This window comes from Nothobranchius furzeri, chromosome 1 (assembly GCF_043380555.1).
Source record: "Nothobranchius furzeri strain GRZ-AD chromosome 1, NfurGRZ-RIMD1, whole genome shotgun sequence".
In the NCBI taxonomy this organism is placed as follows: Eukaryota; Metazoa; Chordata; class Actinopteri; order Cyprinodontiformes; family Nothobranchiidae; genus Nothobranchius; species Nothobranchius furzeri.
The window spans coordinates 96,576,660-96,595,800 of record NC_091741.1 but is presented as its reverse complement, the minus strand read 5'-3'; the positions used below and the strand labels follow the sequence as shown (position 1 = coordinate 96,595,800).

Below are 19,141 nucleotides of genomic sequence, written 5' to 3'. Positions count from 1 at the left end.
GTGTGTGTGTGTGTGTGCCTGTGGTTTTGGGAGGGAGGGTCTTCCTGCAGTCGGGTTCAGCAGCAGATAGGATTAGGTTTCACCCCTAACACATCTCCTATTCATGATCAATTAGCTGCATGTGTTTCAAAGTGGAAAGAAGACACTCGGGGCTTTACCATAGAAGCTTCAAACACCAAAGTTGGAAACACAACATTCTAGCTTCTATATCTGTCTGAGCAGCAAGCACTAATTCATAGAGATGCTTTTTTCCATTTTTTTAACTGGTTTTAGAGAAATATTGTTGCTCTCTGGGGTAACAACAGATTTGAGATATAGGTTTAGGATTTAGGGTTTAAATATTAATCTCCTTAGGATGGTGAGGGTTTGTAAAAAAATGAAGTAGAAATATAGAAAACATCCACACAACATCAGGACTGTTGCCAATACAAGGCAATAGTGTAGGTTCAACCCAAAAAGAGAATTACTGGCAGGTAGTAGTTGCAGCCCAACTACATTTCCAGATTAGCTCCCAGACAAATGTGTTTACAGTCAACAGAATTAGCTGTGAGGGCTAATCTACGACACGGTTACCGTCAGGCATATTCCGAGCACAACTAGAACAACGGTGATGCTCAGACTGACACTTCAATGGAATCCAAAAAATAAACAGCAGCCCCCCTCTCACATCTACATGATATAGCAGCACCGGGGGTGGTGCTGTTGCCTCCCATATCACCCTACACTCTCCTCGCCTCCTCCTGCTGCCTCTGGTCCATCTGTCTGTCTAGGGGTGAAGGGGAGGGGGGGTCTGGAGGGCTCCAGGGTGGTAGTGTGGAAAGGGGGAATGGGGGTTGCCTTTGTGGGGGATCCGCACCATAATTAAGGATTCCACAGCTGCCTACTGATTTGCATGTCTGATAATTTGCCACATGCTACACACCACCGCTATCTCCCACATCAGGGCATTATCACTGCAGCAAACGTCATTAAGGCTGGATGAGACGGTGGGGGTGCGGACGCAGTGCAGGAGATCTGAACGCTGTATGAAGCTCTGATAATGATTTCACCATTCTTCTCCACAGCAAAAAGTCACCACACTTTAGAGATTACACGTTCCAGAAAACATCCAACAATCTGCACTCATCAGAAGGTTTTTCAAAAGCACCAACAATCACCCTGATAAGGGTTAGAAAAACTACAGCGTGGTGCTAGGAGAAAAAAAAATTAGTCGGAAAGCTTTCTTGCTTGATAGAATGGCCAAAATTCATTAGAAATCAACAGAAAGGAGCAAGTTTTTATTTATAGATCAAAGACAGTTGGCATTTTTAGCAATGTTGACTTGGATGCCATTTTATTGTCTGATCAAGTTGCAGCAAACTTCTGAAAAAGGTCTGTTACAACTTCAGTCACTCTCAGATGTTGAGATGAATATCTATTCTAATAAAACTTATCATTTTAATCATTCATGTTTGTCCTGAGATATTTAAAACAATTATATTCTTATTTAGCACAATTTATTCAATCTTTTGTCTTAGCCTTAAACTTATCTGTTCTTCATGCCTGATACTGCAATTATAAATAAGCTCTTGTTATCCCACTTAGTCATTAAACTACTCAGTTTCCACAGTAAAATGTTTAATAGGCTCTGTTAAATGCCAAATGAACAGACTTATGTCTAGCAGAGCTGCAGAACACCTGTTGTGACACGTACAAGATGACTGCAATAAAAACCCATGTGTGGTAACGCATGAAAAGATCCCAGAAACACATTTAAACTCTTTCAGAACAAAAAAGGTATTCAGTATGTGTGTGTGTGTGTGGGGGGGGGGGGGGGGCTGTTCCACGTGACCTGGTTGTGGGCTAAACTGATTTAAACAAAGGCAGGTTTTACAGTTCAAAGATGCTCCGATACTCTAGAAACAAAAGATCAGTGTTCGGCAAGAGCTAAACGTTTCACCTAACAGCAAGGTCATTGTTGGACACAGAATACCAAACGAACAGAGACAGATGCTCTACATCTCACACCCAAAACCCAACATCAGACTGACAGTAATGCTCTCTCATTAAAGCGGATGAGAAAAACGTGGGTGTGTTATGTTTCCAGCTCCGCGCTCAGATTTTTGTTCTCATTCAGCCGCTCATTCTGAGTCAGACGCTCTCCAGCATGAGAAAACAAACTCAACATCTGGAAATGACTCGCAGCTGTCTAATTTACCATCCAGGACTCCTCAGTCCCGTAAAGACACCTGATATTCACATCGTCATCTATCTTCTTCATCACCACCTACAGGATGATGACACCACACAAGTCCCAGCCTGAAAAATGCCAGTCAAGCCACAAACGTCTCCATTAAAGTGACACCCAGGGAGAGAAATTATCACATTCTGAGGTTAATGAAGACAAATAATTGTGGAGTGTTAACCACTCAGTGTCATTACAGTTAAATTAGTTTCAGACAACAAAGACGTGTAATTATTGATACCACAATCTTCTCTTTAAAAAAAATCAAAGCTGCTTTTTAATCATTAAGAGTCAAACGTAACATTTTTATTGTATATGACATATACAGGATTTAGTTTTGTATTATAAAGAATGATATCAAGAATATAAAATCTTCAATGTTTTTGACAATATGACTTTTTTGTATTGAGAAATCAAATCTCAGCCGTTTTAACAAATAATAATTTGCCATTAAATCATTACCTTGTTTCCGTCGAACCGATGACAGATAAACACCTAACATATATTTGCATGTGAAGTTTACAAAGACAAGGCTGACTCACACAGTGATTCCTGCTAAAATAGTGTAGTTGTTATTAAGTTAAACTCACCTTAATGCGTAAAGACTGATGGATATCTGAAGCTAGCTGTCCTTTCCACCACTGTAGCTCCCTCTCCATCTTTCCCATCCAGAGGAGGTTTCAGGAATCACGTTTAACCTGCTGAGATGGGTGTTTCCAGAGCAAAAACAGATCACAGATACTTAAAACGGCAGGAAACGGGCTGAGCATGAAGATAAGGCATCAAACTGACTCAACAATCTGACAGAAACTAGAGACTCAAGTTTTTACTACGATAACACAAGACTGCATTATTTACCCAAAACCATGAAATAACAACAGAGTAGTGTGGTAATTTCACACAACAATTTAAACCGTTGTTTTGGTGAAGTTTTTGTCTTTATTAGACAACAGGAGAGGTCCCTTTTGCAGCACAGGCCATCTTCTCTGCTCGGGAATTTAAATGGCTCAGTTAAATGTCCACTCAACCACGCGGTGGGTCGAATTATTCTAACAGCCTCTCACATTTTATCTACTCACGCGGTGCTTCAAAAAACACGTTTCTAATAAATAAATTAATAAAGTCATGACGAAAAATATATAAACCGTTTCCACGCCGAGAGACAGCGGCCAAACAGAGAGGCGACACAAGTTAACTGGCCACCTAGCTCTGAAATATTAGCCTCGTTAAAAAAACATACTGGCAATAAAACTGACGCTTCATCACTAATTTAACCATTTTTTCCTGTGTGTAAACAAGCCGGTGAACTTTTCATGTCAGTAATTAATACATGTGCCACTCACCGCTCCGTCGGGAATGCCCCCAGACCCCTTTGTCTCAGTCCGACATCCTGAATGAGAGAACTCCTTCTCGGCTCAACTTTTAAAGAGAACTCTATTTGACGCTAAACGAGGAAAACTTTACATCCGCTAGCAAGAGCATCAAACAGCCGCCGCAGCCAAGTCCCGCCGACAGACCTTCGGCAGCGCCAATCCCCGCAAACTGTTCACACTTTTTTCCGAGTGTGCTCTACGTTTTCTCTCCGGTGGCTTCGCTGTAACAAAGTAGCCAGTTCGGCTGAGCCAGCTGCTGCCGCTGAGCAACGAGGCTCGTGCGCGAGACGTTAGTCCCTCCTCCAACCTGGGACTTGTAGTTTTATGGGGTCAGTGTGAGAACTACAAGCAGCTACATCTTAAAGGGGGCAAAATGTTTCTCCCCTGCCCGATTATAATATAACAATATATAATATAATATAATATAATATAATATAATATAATATAATATAATATAATATAATATAATATAATATAATATAACTGAATAATGAAATTTTGCATCAAATTTTTATTTTGGTGCAAATTTGCATGTTATTGGTATTGTATGTGTTCTATTTGTGCAAGTTTCTTGTTTTTATAACCAGAAAAAGAGGTGCAAGTCATAAAATAAAGACAACAGAATATATGCTTGAGATACAGTGTTTGTGTCATTTTGTCTTTGCATTTTTCAGTGCTATATGCTACACTCACACGCTAAGAAATTAACAGAGTTGCTAGTAAGAATTCCAAAATGGCAGATTTTTGTTTAATTTCTACTACATAATGACATGCATATTCTGTTGTCTTCTGAAACAAATATAAAAGAACAGAGCAATTATTGGAGCCACTTCCTCTTTCATCATTTATAATTAAAAACAAACTTTACATGAGCTCAGCTCAATAACTATTACACAGAAAACCCTTTACCTCAGACTAGAGCCCTTTGTTGAGAGGTTGTCCTTGTTTTCTCTACTTGTGCGCCCCCTGGTGTCAAAATCTGTTCAAATACTGCGATTTAACACTAAAACATTTCTTGATCTCTCTCTCTCTCTCTCTTTAGTAAGAAATGAAGTAAATTAAAACTTGGGGACTTTTCACAGTACTAACTTTCAATCTGACTATTTGCTTTTCTGTCAGACTCATTGAGGAACTCCTGGTCAGCATAAATAAGAAAGCCCGTAAAAGTGCTATCTGTCCAAAAAGGGTCAAAGAAGAGTCCGTTTTGCTCTGAATAGAAGATCTGCAGCCAGACTTGATCTGACTTCTTCAGCTGGAGAACCGTAGAACCAGAAGCTACATCATGGTTTCCCGTATTGGCATCAAAAGTCTTGATCTTGTATTGTCCATTGTGCACCAGCCCGATGGCCAGGTGCTTGTTGGCTAGTGTGATATCATAGGTGAAGTAATAAACTCCTGGGATCTCACACACAAACTTTCCACTACTGGCATTGTAGTGATTCCCCTCGTTCAGCAGGATCCGGCTGAAGAGGATGGGCATTCTTTCTTTTGGGTAGCTCATTGTCATGGCCACAGAGAAAGCCGAACGAGCTGCTTTGTCGCAATTACAGCCACCGGGGGCTCCTTGCTGACCCCGGTCTCCAAACTCTCCCTTCTGTCCCTGTTTTCCTGTCCCTCCTGCTGCTCCACGCAGTCCCTTTAATCCCCAAGGTCCGGCTTTTCCAGTCAAACCCTCACGGCCCTTCACACCTGGTTTACCTGGGTTCCCGGGTCGACCCGTATCACCTGATGACATACACAAAACATGACAGGGCTATGAAATATCCAGATAGATTTGAAATACTGTAAACAGATATGTTTGCTTATATTATGGTTGTTTAGTCAATGCTTGTACATGGAACTCACATGGGCCTGATATGAACTATATAAAACTTGCATAATGACTACATGTGACCTGCAATGATTGCTATGTGAAGAAGGTTGCAGCGCAGACAAAAAGATCTTTTAAACCCATTTGTCAAGATTCTTGGAGCAAATCTGAACCTTGTAGAAAACCCTTCTAGAAAATATTAGATTGTATGAAGATGAAAATACTAATATTTAATATAATATAAACTAATATAAAATTTAGCTTTTTTTTCTACTTGCTTTTACTCAGGAGTGACAAATTCTTCTGAAGTCATTAAGTTAATGATGCCTCCAAAAAGTGGTGAAACTATTAGGACATTAGAGTTCTGCTTGAGTGCATTCTCCATCTGCAAACTCATTAACCAATACTCATGAGGAGGGAGGATGGAGCATAAAAATACTCCGGGGGAAACTGATGACAAGAGTTAGCACTTCTGGATTCTCTTGTGTTTGATGCAAATGCCATGCAGCAACAGGAAGCTAAACACTGCCTAACATACAACTGGTCAGCAGTGATCCACGATTCACTCCTCACAAGCTGCATCTCGTCTTTTCCCCGTTTTAAAGCAATACATTTAAAAAATGTTTGTGCATTTCAAACATTAGCACAAAAAGTGTTTGAAATGTGTACAGGTGAAACTCAAAAAATTAGAATATGGTACAAAAATGCATTTATGTCAGTAATTCTACTTAAAAGGTGAAGCTAATGTATTTGATAGACTCATTGCATGCAAAGATTTTGGCCTTTGTTTGTTATAACTGTGATGATTATGGCTTACAGCTTATGAAAACCTCACAGAATGTTGGGAGAAGGTTCAATATTCTAGAATCATGGTCACAATCCTAAACACCTGCAAAGGGTTCCTGAGCCTTTAGATGGTCTCTCAGTCTAAGATGAATTACTGAAATAAATGGACTTTTACACCATGTTCTATTTTTGGGAGTTTCACATAAAATCCCAGTGAAGGAGGGGATACGATGTAATATGCCACAATTATTCAAGTATTTTATTGTTTAGGTTTATAAATGAAAAAACAAACAAATGCATTTTTCCAGCAAAAGCATAGAGCAATCACATCCAAAGTGTAACCCAGGGGCCATTTACAGAACTTGGAAGACTCCAGAGAGATTTCCTCTACTGGGCTGTTGATGTAGCCAAACCTAGACTGACCGCAGCAGTAGCAAATGATTTTGCTCTGCAGGTCGGCCTGACCATGCTCCACTGTAGCCACAGCAGGTCTACCATTGGTCTGAACAGCTTTGTGACTTGTCAATCACACCCCTCTACAGTTAGTGGGTGGGCCACCGCTAGAGCTGTGACGGAGTGAAACAAAGATTGTTTTGGCTCAGAAACATTTGAAATTGAGAAAAACAATCGGGTAAAGAACGGCATTCTTTGGTGCATTTAAACTTGTGCTTTTCCTTGAGTCAACAGCAGACAGAGGTATTTAAGTCATTTATTTAGAAAAAGGGTGTATTTGCTTCATCTTCTTCTTTGACGGTGAATGGTGTACCGTCCAATTGAATGACATCCGTAGATTTCAGATTCAGATTTCAGATTTATTGGCCAAGTAAAATTACATTTACAAGGAATTTAGCTTCGTTAGACGTTCGCTCTCTGAAACATACAACCACCACAATAAATGAGAATAAAAATACATAAAAAACACATAAGAACATGTATACCACACACATATATACATATATGCATACACGTACACACACATATACATATGTATACACACACATACACACACTCATCCATGAGCATACTGAATAAGTATTAAAAACTATAATAAAAGGATGGTAAAATAATCTACAGATTCAGAAGAGAAATGGCTGAAGGAAAGAAACTGTTCTTGTGACTGGTAGTTTTTGTATACAGTGATCTATAGCGTCTGCCAGATGGGAGGAGATGGAAGAGAGTAGATGCAGGATGTGTGGCATCTTGGACAACATTCACTGCCTTTTTCCTGGTCCTGCTGATGTACAGTTCCTGGACAGAGGGCAGTTGGGCACCAATGATTTTTCCTGCTGTTTTAATCATACGCTGTAGTCTGCATTTGTCCATTTTTGTGGCTGACCCAAACCAGACAGTGATGGATGAGCAAAGTATGGATTCGACTGCAGCAGTATAGAAGATGATCAGCAGCTCTTGTGGTAGGCCGTACTTCCTTAGTTGCCGTAAGAAATACATCCTCTGCTGAGCCTTTTTGAGGATGGAGTTGATGTTTGTCTCCCACTTCAGGTCCCTGGAAATGATAGTTCCCAAGAACTTAAATGAGGCCACCATTATCACTGGGCTGTTGGATATTGTGAGGGGGGGGCAGCACTGTGGGAAGCTTCCTAAAATCCACGACCATCTCCCCAGTCTTAAGGGTGTTGAGCTCAAGATTGTGCTGACTACACCAGACCACCAGCCTCTCAACTTCTCGCTGATAAGCAGACTCATCACCATCCTGGATGAGCCCAATGACAGTGGTGTCATCTGCAAATTTCAGGATTTTTACAGCTGAGTCATTAGAGGTGCAGTCATTGGTGTACAAAGAAAAGAGCAGTGGAGAAAGGACACACCCCTGTGGTGTACCAGTGCTGATCAGCCTTGTGCCAGACGTAACATTGTTCAACCACACATGCTGGCTCCTATTTGTCAGGAAGCTGGAAATCCACTGACACATAGCAGGGGAAACAGTGAGCTGAGAAAGCTTTGAGGTGAGGATTTCTGGTATAACGGTGTTAAAAGCAGAGCTAAAATCCACAAACAATATCCTTGCGTAGGTCCTTGGTTGATCAAGATGTTCCAGGATGAAGTGCAGCCCCATGTTAATTGCATCATCCACTGACCTGTTTGCCCTATAGGCAAACTGCAGGGGATCCAGCTGGTGGCCTGTGGTGCTTTTAAGATGGGACAGCACCAAGCGCTCAAAGGACTTCATGACTACTGATGTCAAAGCCACGGGTCTGTAGTCATTCAAATCGGTAGGGGAGGATTTCTAAGGTACTGGGATGATAGTGGAGCTTTTGAAGCATAATGGGACCTCACACAGCTCCAGCGATCTGTTGAACATGGACGTAATTTTGGGGGGGACAGGGGGGACATGCCCCCCCCTCACACACTTTTTCCAAAGTCAAGTTTTGACCCCCGCACTTTTTACCATCCAACAACAATATTGCGCTATATTAAATTGACACTGGTTGAGCTCTAGGACCAAGCGGAAAACAACCGTTTGTGTTGAAACCTGTTTCCCATTAGAGCATTCTGTAAATACCCCCCCCCCCCCCCCACACACACACACACACACACATACACACACTTCTAAAGTGAAAATTACGTCCATGCTGTTGAATATCATTGTGAAGACAGGTGCTAGTTGGACAGCACATGTCCTGAGGCAGGAAGGAGTTACTCCATCTGGGCCCGGTGCCTTCCATAGGTTCTGTCTCCTAAAGATGTTGCAGACATCCTCTTCCTTCACAAGGAACATAGCTTGTGGAAGAGGAAAGAGGAGTAAGAATTTCCAGGTGAGGGGTGGCGGATGCAGCTATGCTGGAGTGGAGGAGGGGTGTGACATTCCTTCCCTCAAAGAGACAGTAAAAGCCATTTAGCTCCTCAGCAAGGCCGTGATTAGCATCAGAAATGAAGGATGGTCTCCTGTAGTTGGTAATGTGCTGAATGTTTCTCCACAATAATGTGGGGTTGTTGGCTGCAAACTGGTCTTTCAGCTTTGCTGCATACTTTATTTTAGCAGCTCTGATCTCCTTAAGCCGGGCGTACACTGTGCGACTTTTTCACTTTTTTGAGCCGATTTTCCAGTCGTGCGAGAAGCCACGACATCGGGGCGAGTTTTGCGCCGAGCGGTCGTGTAGTGTACAGGGAGGGGGTTACGAGAGGCGATTAACACCACGTGACCAGCCGCCGATCAGCAGTCGTGAGGTCGCACGGACTTCTGGTGTGTTTAATATTTCGCTCGTCCCTCGTGAGGGTATCGCACTGTTGAAGCGGCGCTGCGAGCAGCTACGATCCAAAAAGTATCAGAACCGCTCACGGCGCATGCGCGCGCGATCCTGCATCAACGCCGGCCGGTCGCTCGCTATTTCCCTAATAACACACGCTGTGCGTTTTTGTTTCTACATGTTTTTTTACTCACAAAGATTGTCAAGAAAGCGTGTTTGTCGTGTTCATGTCAAATTAAACTGATCACAAAACACATATTTACTTTCTTTATTTCGTTTCCTCATCCAACCCCCATAAATCCCTGTGTGTCCTCCTGCAGCACTCCCGAAGGACAACAGGCAAGACAAAAAAGTCTGACGTGTTGAGTAAAAACTGCTATTTTTAGCACATTTTTAGGGCCGACGTGTTGCTACCAGACGTACAGTGTGAGCAGTCAGGTCGCATGCGAGAACTGGGTCGTGCAGTGTGAGCACACGACTCGTGAGATCTGCTCTGCGAGGAAGTCGTACAGTTTGAGCTGAAGCTGAACGCTGCGAGTGAAAAAGTCGCACAGTGTACGCCCGGCTTTAGTCAAAGTGTTCCTGAGTGATTTGTATAGAGGCCTGTCTCCTGCCCCATAAGCCTGCTCCTTTGCCCGTCTCAACTGGCTCAATAAACTGTTGCTGTAAACCATGGCTTGTTATTATTAAAGGTGCGAAAAGTCGTTGTTGGCACACACACTTCCTCACAGAAGGTGATGTAGGATGTCACAGTGTCCGTTAGCTCGTTCAGATCGCCTGTGGCATCTGCAAATACTCTCCAGTCTGTACAATCAAAACAGTCCTGTAACTCCTCTTTTGCTTCATTTGTCCATTTCCTCACTGTCCTGATGGCTGGCTTTACAGATTTTAGTTTTGTTTATAAGTGGGGATAAGATGAATCAAATTATGGTCAGAGAGGCCGAGAGCTTCACGAGGGACAGAGTGGTATGCCCCTTTAAGAACTGGTAGAGGTGATTACGTCACTCTGTCTCCTGCTCTGATTGGTCCTAGCGATGTCCAATTGTGTAAAAAGACAGTTTGATAAACAACCATAGATTTGGCAACTATGATTGAGCAGTTTCAATGGTTTGTGGCCAGACTAATTATTTACATGGCTGACCAGGCTACATCTATACCCTCTAATGGGCCATTCCCACCTGTACCGGGTCAGCCCGGGCCGGGTAGCGTAGGTTGTTTACATATCTGGGTGGCCTGGTATTTTTCCGGGCCAACCAAGGCTCATTCTCAGCCCTCTTCTCGAGGGTGTCTGCTTCAGGCCGACCAGGGCCAACACACCCACTGCTGACAGCAAATTCACACCTTCCATTAGAGCAAGCCTCTGATTGGTGGGTAGAATCAGCCCACATGGGCTTAAGACAAGAATGTATGGAATCAACCGGGCCAGGCTGGGGCCGACTGGGGCTACCCGGCCCGGGCCGACCCGGTTCAGATGGGAATGGCCCATAACATAATTCTGTTCTAATGTCCCTATTTGAACCCATTACAAATAAACAAGCACACATACAAAAACAATTAAATATTTTTTGCATTTTTTTTATTTAGTAGGGGAAAAAAAATCACAATTTTTGTCTTCACCAGGACAGTTAAGATGACCATTTGGCCCTTGTCTTTAAAACTGTATGAAGTCACATCTTCTGCAGGAAAATCTTGGGTTTAGAAACACTGGACTCCACAAAAACAAACAAACAAATAAATATGTCCATATAAAAGATAAAGATTACAATAATGACCCGCACTACAGTCTCCCATAGTCAGATCAAGCATCCATCACAGTCCCACAGACCACAGGACCCCCAGAGGCCCGTTATACAATACGAGCCAGATCCTTTAAATCCTGTGGATCACGATGAACTCATCAAAAGTCTTTCAGCCCAAAATATGAACAATTTTTAAAATTTTGAAGAGAAATTCTGTTCTAAATCATCACACCGATAAACTACAAATGAACACTCACATTTGTAAAAGCATAAACAGGATTTGAGTTGGTAAGAGAGCATACCTCTGTCTCCCTTTACTCCCTTCTCTCCATCACTTCCATCTGGACCATCCAGTCCCGGTGACCCCATCGGGCCCGTGGACCCCGGTGATCCGGGGGCTCCTGGGTTCCCCGATGGGCCAGCTGGGCCTGGCAAGCTGCACAGCAGCTGGGAGGACTGGATGGAGAAGTTACGAGCTTTCTTTGATGAGAGCTTTGTCGACTGGGAGACGGCGGCTGGGAGCAAACAGATCACCACACACATGTGGAGCATGGTGGGCACTGCAGAGGAACAAGGATGAAGGGAATAAACTACAGCTATAACATGATCAGAGGAGGAATATACCAAAAAGAAAAACAAAAGTCTGTATGACATGTTCACAAAGAGGGAAGTAGATGCAGATCCGTGCATCAGTAGTTGCAATAAAATGAACAGCACACTATTGTCTAAAAAAATATGCCTTTACTCCTCACTTTAGTTGAAATATAAGGACCTGTCACCTACAAGGCATGTTTTACAACTGCTGCACATCAGCAGACAAATAAACAACTCACCAGCTGAGAAACCATGGTGGCAGGACATGTTTCTGCTCTGTCCACATGCTTTTCTCTGCATGAAGGAGCAGAAGATTCCTGGGTTTTCAGTGATGATCCAACATTCTTTATGACACGATCTGCAGAGATTAGCCCAGAGTCACCGTTCTAAACATCCACCCTGTCTGTGCAACCGCTGGGCTGACAAATACTTTCACCATGATGTCACTGAAATCAGCTCAGCTCAACAGCTGCAACAGCCGCTCATAAACAAACGTACAGTCTGAAAAACCAGTGGAACCGATGTTTTCTTAAAAAGGAATACTTATAAGTTAAGAGTAGAACCAAACAAGGTGGTTGGCAGTGTGTTTAAACATTTAGCAGATTGTTGTTATGCGTCTGAATTTTGAATCAATGTAAACAAAACAATTCTTTAATCTGAGTTAAATACACTCACCTAACGGATTATTAGGAACACCTGTTCAACTTCTCCTTAATGAAATCATCTAATCAACCAATCACATGGCAGTTGCTTCAGTGCATCTAGGGGTGTGGTCCTGTCCTGGTCAAGACGATCTCCTGAACTCCAAACTGAATGTCAGAATAAGAAAGAAAGGCGAATTAAGTCATTTTCAGCGTGGCATGGTTGTCGGTGCCAGACGGGCCGGTCTGAGTATTTCACAATCTGCTCAGTTACTGGGATTTTCACACACAGCCATCTCTAGGGTTTACAAAGAATGGTGTGAAAAGGGAAAAAACATCCAGTATGCAGCAGTCCTCTGGGCGAAAATGCCTTGTTGATGCTAGAGGTCAGACGAGAATGGGCCGACTGATTCAAGCTGATAGAAGAGCAACTTTGACTGGAATAACCACTCGTTACAACAACAAAGCATTTGTGAAGCCACAACACGCACAACCTTGAGGCGGATGGGCTACAACCGCAGAAGACCCCACCGGGTACCACTCTTCTCCACTACAAATAGGAAAAAGAGGCTACAATGTGCTCCAGCTCACCACAATTGGACAGTTGAAGACTAGAAAAATGTTTCCTTGTCTGATGAATATTGATTTCTGTTGAGACATTCAAATGGTAGTCAGAATTTGGTGTAAACAGAATGAGAACATGGATCCATCATTCCTTGTTACCATTGTGCAGGCTAGTGGTGGTGGGGGTGTAATGGTGTGGGGGATGTTTTATTGGCACACTTTAGGCCCCTTGATGCCAACTGGGCATCGTTTAAATGCCACGAGCTACCTGAGCATTGTTTGTGACCACCATGTACCCATCCTCTGATGGCTACTTCCAGCAGGATAATGCATCATGTCATAAAGCTCCAGTCATTTTAAATTGGTTTCTTGAACATGACAATGAGTTCACTGTACTACAACGACCCCCACAGTCACCAGATCTCAACCTGATAAGAGCTTCTTTGATACATGAAAAAAGCTCCGTTATGCAAACCTGATGATTATTACATCCTTCTCACACATTAAACTTAATTATTCGTTCTTTGATGCAGGGAGATATTTAAAATATTTGATTTCTTGCAAAATTGTTCCAAACAAATTAGTTGTATGTTTATGTGGATTTTGACAATACAGAGAATTTCCATTTTGCACAACTTAACGTTTATTTCTGCAAAGGTAAAAAAAAAAGTAGAATAACTTGGTTTAACCCAACACCAATTAATTTAAACAAGTTAAGTTTATTAGAAATTACACCAGTTCAGAAGCAGTCTTTGAGCAACTTCTGTAATTTACTGTGAAGACAGATGGAAATGAGAGCAAAAATACAAAAAATAAGAAACTTTTTGTTCTGAAACGAACAAAACAAGAGCAGAAACATGATCATTTCCACAGTAAAAGGTTTCTTCTAACAACCTGACAGCAGCTGTAGGTTTGATTCTCTACTGAGCTGTAACTCTGATAAGAGTCTTTTCTGTGCAGAAAGCAGTAGGGATAAAGACCCGGTCACTGTCCGAGGAAGGAAGCCATAGGATCATCTGGTCGGCAGCGTTTCATGCGGAAAGCCTCAATCTCCTCCTCGGTGGGAGCCTTAATCTCCTGGAGGCTGTGGTAGGGCCTCTTCCTCTCATCCAGCTGCATCATCACGTCTACTTGCTTCACTCGCTTGTCTTCTGCTTCGAGAGCCTGAGAGGATGCAGGAGGGGTGAGGAGGTTAGTCACAGAGAAACTGAACAAATCACACACACATTTTACTATTTAAACATCTAAAGTGTTTTCACCTTCTTCAGCTTCTCTCTCTTCTTCTCTTCATCCTCAGAGTCGCTGTCATCTGAGACGTGCTTCTTGTTCTTTTTGTTCTTCCTTTTCTTCTTCTTCTCTTTCATCTTTTTTTGGTGCATCTGGCGAGTCAAAGTATGGCGAAGGTCAAATTTACTCTAAAGAAACAAATCTGGGAAAACCATCAATAACTGCTGCTTTACTGATACATTCAGGGATCACTTACTTCCAGCAAGGACTTGGGCTCTTCTTCATCCTGCGGCTCCGTTAGTCCCTCTTCAAAGGGAACACATTCTGAATTGTTCTGGAGGTAAACAGAGTAATCACATGAGAAACATCCCTCCTGTATGCCAGAGGGTTTCGCCTCTCCCACTAGGCGTACTTACGGTTTGGATCCCAGCATCTCCTGTGCAGTAGCTCTGTTTGACCATGGAGTGGCAACACTTGTACCCCCAGAAGCCATCCTTCCAGTAGGAGCCCCATATGCACTACGAAACATACAGAATAACAGATATTCAGATAAAAGTCTCAGAGATCTGAAAATTTACAGGAGCTTTTTTTTGTGTCCGCAGGCCTCACAGTGTGGTTGTTGATGAGCACGTCCTCCTCGTATTTGGAGCGAGCGACGGCCTTCTCGAGTCCTTTCAGAATGGCGCCGTGACGAGAGTACTCCACGTAGTCCTCAGTCTGAGCCAACAGCAGCTCCCTCGGCGGTGCGTCCAAGTGCTCCTGACCTCCGTACTGATGTCACAAACAAAGTCAGGGAGACAGTTTGTAGCCGAGTCATCATTATGTCTTCATTTAAATATGACAGATAGTCCTGTTACAAACGATCAGCTTCTGTCCCCAACAAACAACCAACATCTACAAGGTGGGGGTGTACCTTCTCTAGGATGCTCTCCCTCTGCTCCTCTTTAAAATCTTCCTTTTTGACCTTGAAGGAGCGATGAAGCAGCTCCAGCTTGGTGGGGTCGGCCTGCAGATGGACCTCAGAGCCCCTCTCATAGGCCTCCCACGCAAACACTGTCACAAAGGGATGACACTCAGGTGAGGCAACAGTTCACAAAAACGGCATTTCCTTGTTACAGTGGCTGTGATCTCCTTCTGCAGCAGAAAACCAGCTTTCCTCTGATTCTCTCAGACAAATGAAACTACTTCTGCTGTTAAGAAAAACAGAAACTGGAGATTTTTATATTAAATTGTCTCTTGGTTACTGCCGTTTCCAACATTTCTATAGGAGCACACCAGGTTTTGTGACCACTGGTAATAAGTTAAGGCTAGTATTTTTATTTCTTCTGATCGGTTATGAACATGTTACATCACAACAACTTGAACTTCCTTTCACAGAAAACTTTTGTAAACTCTAACAGAGTATCTGCAGGTTTAAGGGAGCCAAATTTAAGACTTTTTAACACCTTTTCTAAGGCCACTTTGACCAAATTTAAGCTATTTTTAAAATTAAATTTAAGCTATAATTTCCAGCTATTGCCTGGAACCGGTGCTAACCATGTCGCAAACGTGGGATTAGCCATCCAGTTACCATTAAACTTGCACTTCCCCATGGCGCAAGCTCCCACTAGCTTAACCAGCTAATGTGCTCATCTAAAAATAGCCCCCTTTCACGACCAGCTGAATGTGTACGGTTCCGCTTACGCCAACATCGTACACACAAAACGCTGAACACCAACTAGAAATTCATGAAAATTTGACAAAAATAAAAGAATCTTGTTTATTGGGTCTTTGGTAATTTAAGACCTTTGGAAACTGTATTTAAGGACTATTTGTCATTTTTAAGGATTTTTAAGGCCTTAAATTTGGAAAAGCAAATTTAAGACTTTTTAAGGACCCGCGGACACCCTGTCTAAATGCAGCTGTGGTTCGTTCAGTTAACGCCTCACACTACTGAAACTTTCTTTATATTATGTCACTTCTGCAGAGAAAAGAAATCACAGTAAAGACTCACGCTGTGTTTGAGCCATGCTGATCGTGTCTCCGGTGTAGCGAGCAAAGTTGTCTCCAGCGTAACCCACCCTGTTAGACAAAGCACTTCATTATCATTTCCTTTTAACCTGCTGATAAGACGATGAAAGCATTAATCATAACGTACTCATCTGGGTTCATGCCAGTGTTGGAGTAAGGGTTCTCTCTCATCGCTCGAGTCTTTGGATCGTAGTACGAAGAGTTTGGATCCAGGTTTCTCAGGTACTAGGAAACACAAACGGTTTCTGATGTTTTACGTCCATCACTCAATAGTTTTAAACAGCTCGCCATCGGTTCATCGCTGCCTTACTTTAGCCGTGTCTTCTCTGATACGCAGATTTCTGACAGTGATTCGTCTCTTAGAGTCAAAGTTCTGACCGGGCATGTCGATGTCATCTGCATATTTGTCTTCATCTTCGCCTTCGCTGTCATGTTCACGCTCCTGTGCAAAAAAAAAAAAAAAAAAAAAAAAAAAAACCCAGAAAAGACCAAATTACATAATGGTTCCATAACTTTTACAACAGTTGTTATTTATCGTGTTACAGAACACTTACACTTTGGTCTAGCTTCCCTGAGGCCAACTCATCCTGAAGTTTCTGTGCTTTCAGGGTCCGCTTAGCCTGAGAAACACAGGAAATCACTCATCCAGGTCACCGATGGCGAATAACTAATCTGTCAGGTGTGAGTCAGATTCTCTCACTTTTAATTTAACAGACAACATCTGGATTGTTGTCACCCTTTGAGGTACTTATACTTTCTCCATTTCAAACACAGGAGAAGTACTGCAGGGTTCATTGCTGGATAACTTACAAGATCCACTTTGGCGTACTCCTCCACGATGCGCTGGTGTTCCTCCGGGTCGTAGCCATTCCAGCGATCGCGCTTTCCGTCGTAGTCCATCGTTAGCTGGATCTGAGCGTGTTCATCTGGAGCTATACCTGTTCCAGTGAATTTGGCCCCAACTTTTCTGGGTCGCTGAAGGAACAAAGACGAAAATCAAATCTTGATCAGTATTTTATTTATTATAAATGAGATTTCATCTGAGGTTTAGAAAACTAATTATCTCTTGTTTTGCTGTTTTTTGGTTACCTCCAAGCAGTCTTTCTTTTTGTGTGTCATAGCTCCACAGTTCTCACAAGCACCTTTGCGGTATTTAGTGGTAACTGCATTCTACACGGAGACAAAAAAGCCAAGTTTCACACTTGCATGTTAATATAAATCATTAATAAACACCGTCCTGCTCCTGACCTCCTGCACGCCTCTCTTGTACCAGTCCCCTATTGCGGAGTACTGCTTCTGGCATTCGGACTGTGGTCTTTGATGTTTCAGCGTGGGTCTTTTTGATGGGTCGATGTACCAGGGAACTGAAGAAATATACTGAGGGATGTGAGGGTTGATGTCCCTGGAGACGAGAAAACAGCTGATTTAACACCCCTGAAGAACCAAGCTTTTCACTGAGTTCCTTTCTTCCAACGTTAGAGATATGTCAAACCATGCAGGTTAAAGCGTTTAATCTAAACTTGCTAAACATTTTAATGGATCACCAGTACGAACCCCCCATTCACTTACTTTCCCTCCTCGTCCACCTCGGCTGGGGCATTTCCGAGCTTCCTCTGCTCTTCCAGCTCCTTCTTCTTCCTCCAGTCCTCTCTGGTCATCTTCTTGGGCTCATCCAGGCCCACGATCCCCTCAGAGGTCGTGTTGGGTTGCTCAGTCATGACTGGATGCGTCTTCAGAAATCCACATGAAAATAAGCATTTAAGTTACATCAGCATAACAGAAATCTGTACACCTGATCGATCTCGTTAACTTAGTGAGGGTTTTTATGAAAACATACTTCACCTTCGAACTAACCTGTTTACCGTCTGAGTAACGGAGCAAAAACTTTATCCGTACAAAAATAAAACTTAATAGCTAGAATTCCTTTGTAGTAATCAAACAAATATGGCACCAGAAGGTATTTATGTCTTCAAATTAAAAGTTTCCTCCGTAAAGCGCGTTTTTTCCCCTTTATTTGTTTTTCTAGTAATACGCCATCGTCGCCATTTTATTTTTGTTTGGGAGGGAGGGCTACGTTTCTTCTTCTGTGGTGATTGCTCTTCTTCTTCGGTGGTGTTTTGCTTTATAGCTCTAGTCACAGTTTTAACAGCGACACCACTGGACACCATTCACTCGGTGAAATAAATGTGCAGACATTCATGATAATAATTATAATATATATTAATAAATATGTCTGTGGTGCAGACTGAGCAGGGCTGCCAACGTTTTAAAACGGTTTTGAATTTCTCTCTGTAGGTGCTTATATGTATGTATATGTGTATATATATATACTTACATATGTACACTTCTATTTGTTCTAGTTACTGAACACTGTTTCATGTATATATGTTCATAAAAAACATATGAATGAATGAATGAATAATGAATGAATGGGATGCCCCCATGGGGAACAGATAAAGATAAATCCCAATGGGGCATTTAAAAGAAGCCTTTGGTCTAAATCGGTTCCGATATGAGAAGGGCTTGGGACCTTGGGAACCAGGAGGGTCTCCCATGGAACGGTGTGGGAGAGAGTTGGGAGATCAGATGTGCTGAAGTATTTCTCACCAGTTAGACATGACCCTGCTCCAGGGTCTCACAGAAAGCCTTGTGAAGTCACCATCTTGTTTGACCAAATAATCAAGCAGCCCTGGGCACCCCTAAAGGCTGAGGGATCTGACATTTCATACATACAAGAGGGAGCAAAACAGGAGCAACCCAAACCGGAGCAGACCACCCTGGGAGACTTCTTCCCCATCGAGCTGACAGGGGGTCCATACCTGTCGCCAGATGCAACAAGGGGGATGCAGACACCCTCGGTCACACACACACACACACACACACACACACACACACACACACACACACACACACACACACACACACACACACACACACACACACACACACACACACACACACACACAC

General features: G+C 42.7%; 3 protein-coding genes across 5 annotated transcripts in view; all 3 read right to left on the bottom strand.

The window, feature by feature from the left end:
- Positions 1 to 3,870, bottom strand: part of ccnjl (cyclin J-like) — a 44,225-nt gene extending 40,355 nt beyond the window's left edge. Inside the window, exons 1-2 of one of the 2 annotated variants that reach the window (XM_015944078.3) lie at positions 3,568 to 3,870; positions 2,815 to 2,925 (exon numbers count right to left, since the gene is read on the bottom strand). In XM_015944078.3, coding sequence (XP_015799564.1) covers positions 2,815 to 2,892 — 78 coding nt within the window. In that variant the 5' untranslated portion in view covers positions 2,893 to 2,925; positions 3,568 to 3,870. The remainder of the gene's footprint in view (positions 1 to 2,814; positions 2,926 to 3,567) is intronic. The other variant, XM_015944087.3, reaches the window with a different exon arrangement.
- Positions 3,871 to 4,616: 746 nt separating this feature from the next.
- c1qtnf2 (C1q and TNF related 2) lies at positions 4,617 to 12,168 on the bottom strand. The gene is made up of 3 exons (XM_054738996.2): positions 11,972 to 12,168; positions 11,441 to 11,698; positions 4,617 to 5,322 (listed from the first exon to the last, which is right to left on the bottom strand). Exons 1-3 carry the CDS (start codon positions 12,030 to 12,032, stop codon positions 4,682 to 4,684), a joined length of 960 nt encoding a protein of 319 aa, XP_054594971.2. The 5' UTR covers positions 12,033 to 12,168; the 3' UTR covers positions 4,617 to 4,681.
- A 1,468-nt stretch (positions 12,169 to 13,636) lies between these two features.
- On the bottom strand, positions 13,637 to 18,256 carry slu7 (SLU7 homolog, splicing factor). Of its 2 annotated transcripts, none has more exons than XM_015944139.3 (15): positions 18,029 to 18,256; positions 17,744 to 17,904; positions 17,423 to 17,576; positions 17,264 to 17,344; positions 16,985 to 17,149; positions 16,729 to 16,794; positions 16,485 to 16,616; positions 16,302 to 16,399; positions 16,158 to 16,225; positions 15,078 to 15,217; positions 14,774 to 14,935; positions 14,581 to 14,682; positions 14,421 to 14,498; positions 14,197 to 14,316; positions 13,637 to 14,101 (listed from the first exon to the last, which is right to left on the bottom strand). In XM_015944139.3, exons 2-15 carry the CDS (start codon positions 17,890 to 17,892, stop codon positions 13,922 to 13,924), a joined length of 1,695 nt encoding a protein of 564 aa, XP_015799625.1. In that variant the 5' UTR covers positions 17,893 to 17,904; positions 18,029 to 18,256; the 3' UTR covers positions 13,637 to 13,921. The 2 variants fall into 2 exon arrangements, with proteins under 2 accessions (XP_015799625.1, XP_054594967.1); XM_054738992.2 differs by having other exon boundaries at positions 18,017 to 18,233.
- Positions 18,257 to 19,141: the final 885 nt, after the last annotated feature.

Coding starts and splice junctions, on each gene's coding strand:
- c1qtnf2 (XM_054738996.2), bottom strand. CDS start 12,032: ATGCAGAGAAAAGCATGTGGACAGAGCAGAAACATGTCCTGCCACCAT. Junction 11,699..11,971: donor CCACCATGGTTTCTCAGCTG/GTGAGTTGTTTA, acceptor GTTCCTCTGCAG/TGCCCACCATGCTCCACATG. Junction 5,323..11,440: donor GGGAGTAAAGGGAGACAGAG/GTATGCTCTCTT, acceptor GTATGTCATCAG/GTGATACGGGTCGACCCGGG.
- slu7 (XM_015944139.3), bottom strand. CDS start 17,892: ATGACTGAGCAACCCAACACGACCTCTGAGGGGATCGTGGGCCTGGAT. Junction 14,499..14,580: donor GAGATGCTGGGATCCAAACC/GTAAGTACGCCT, acceptor GTTTACCTCCAG/AACAATTCAGAATGTGTTCC. Junction 14,102..14,196: donor AGAGAGAGAAGCTGAAGAAG/GTGAAAACACTT, acceptor GCATCCTCTCAG/GCTCTCGAAGCAGAAGACAA.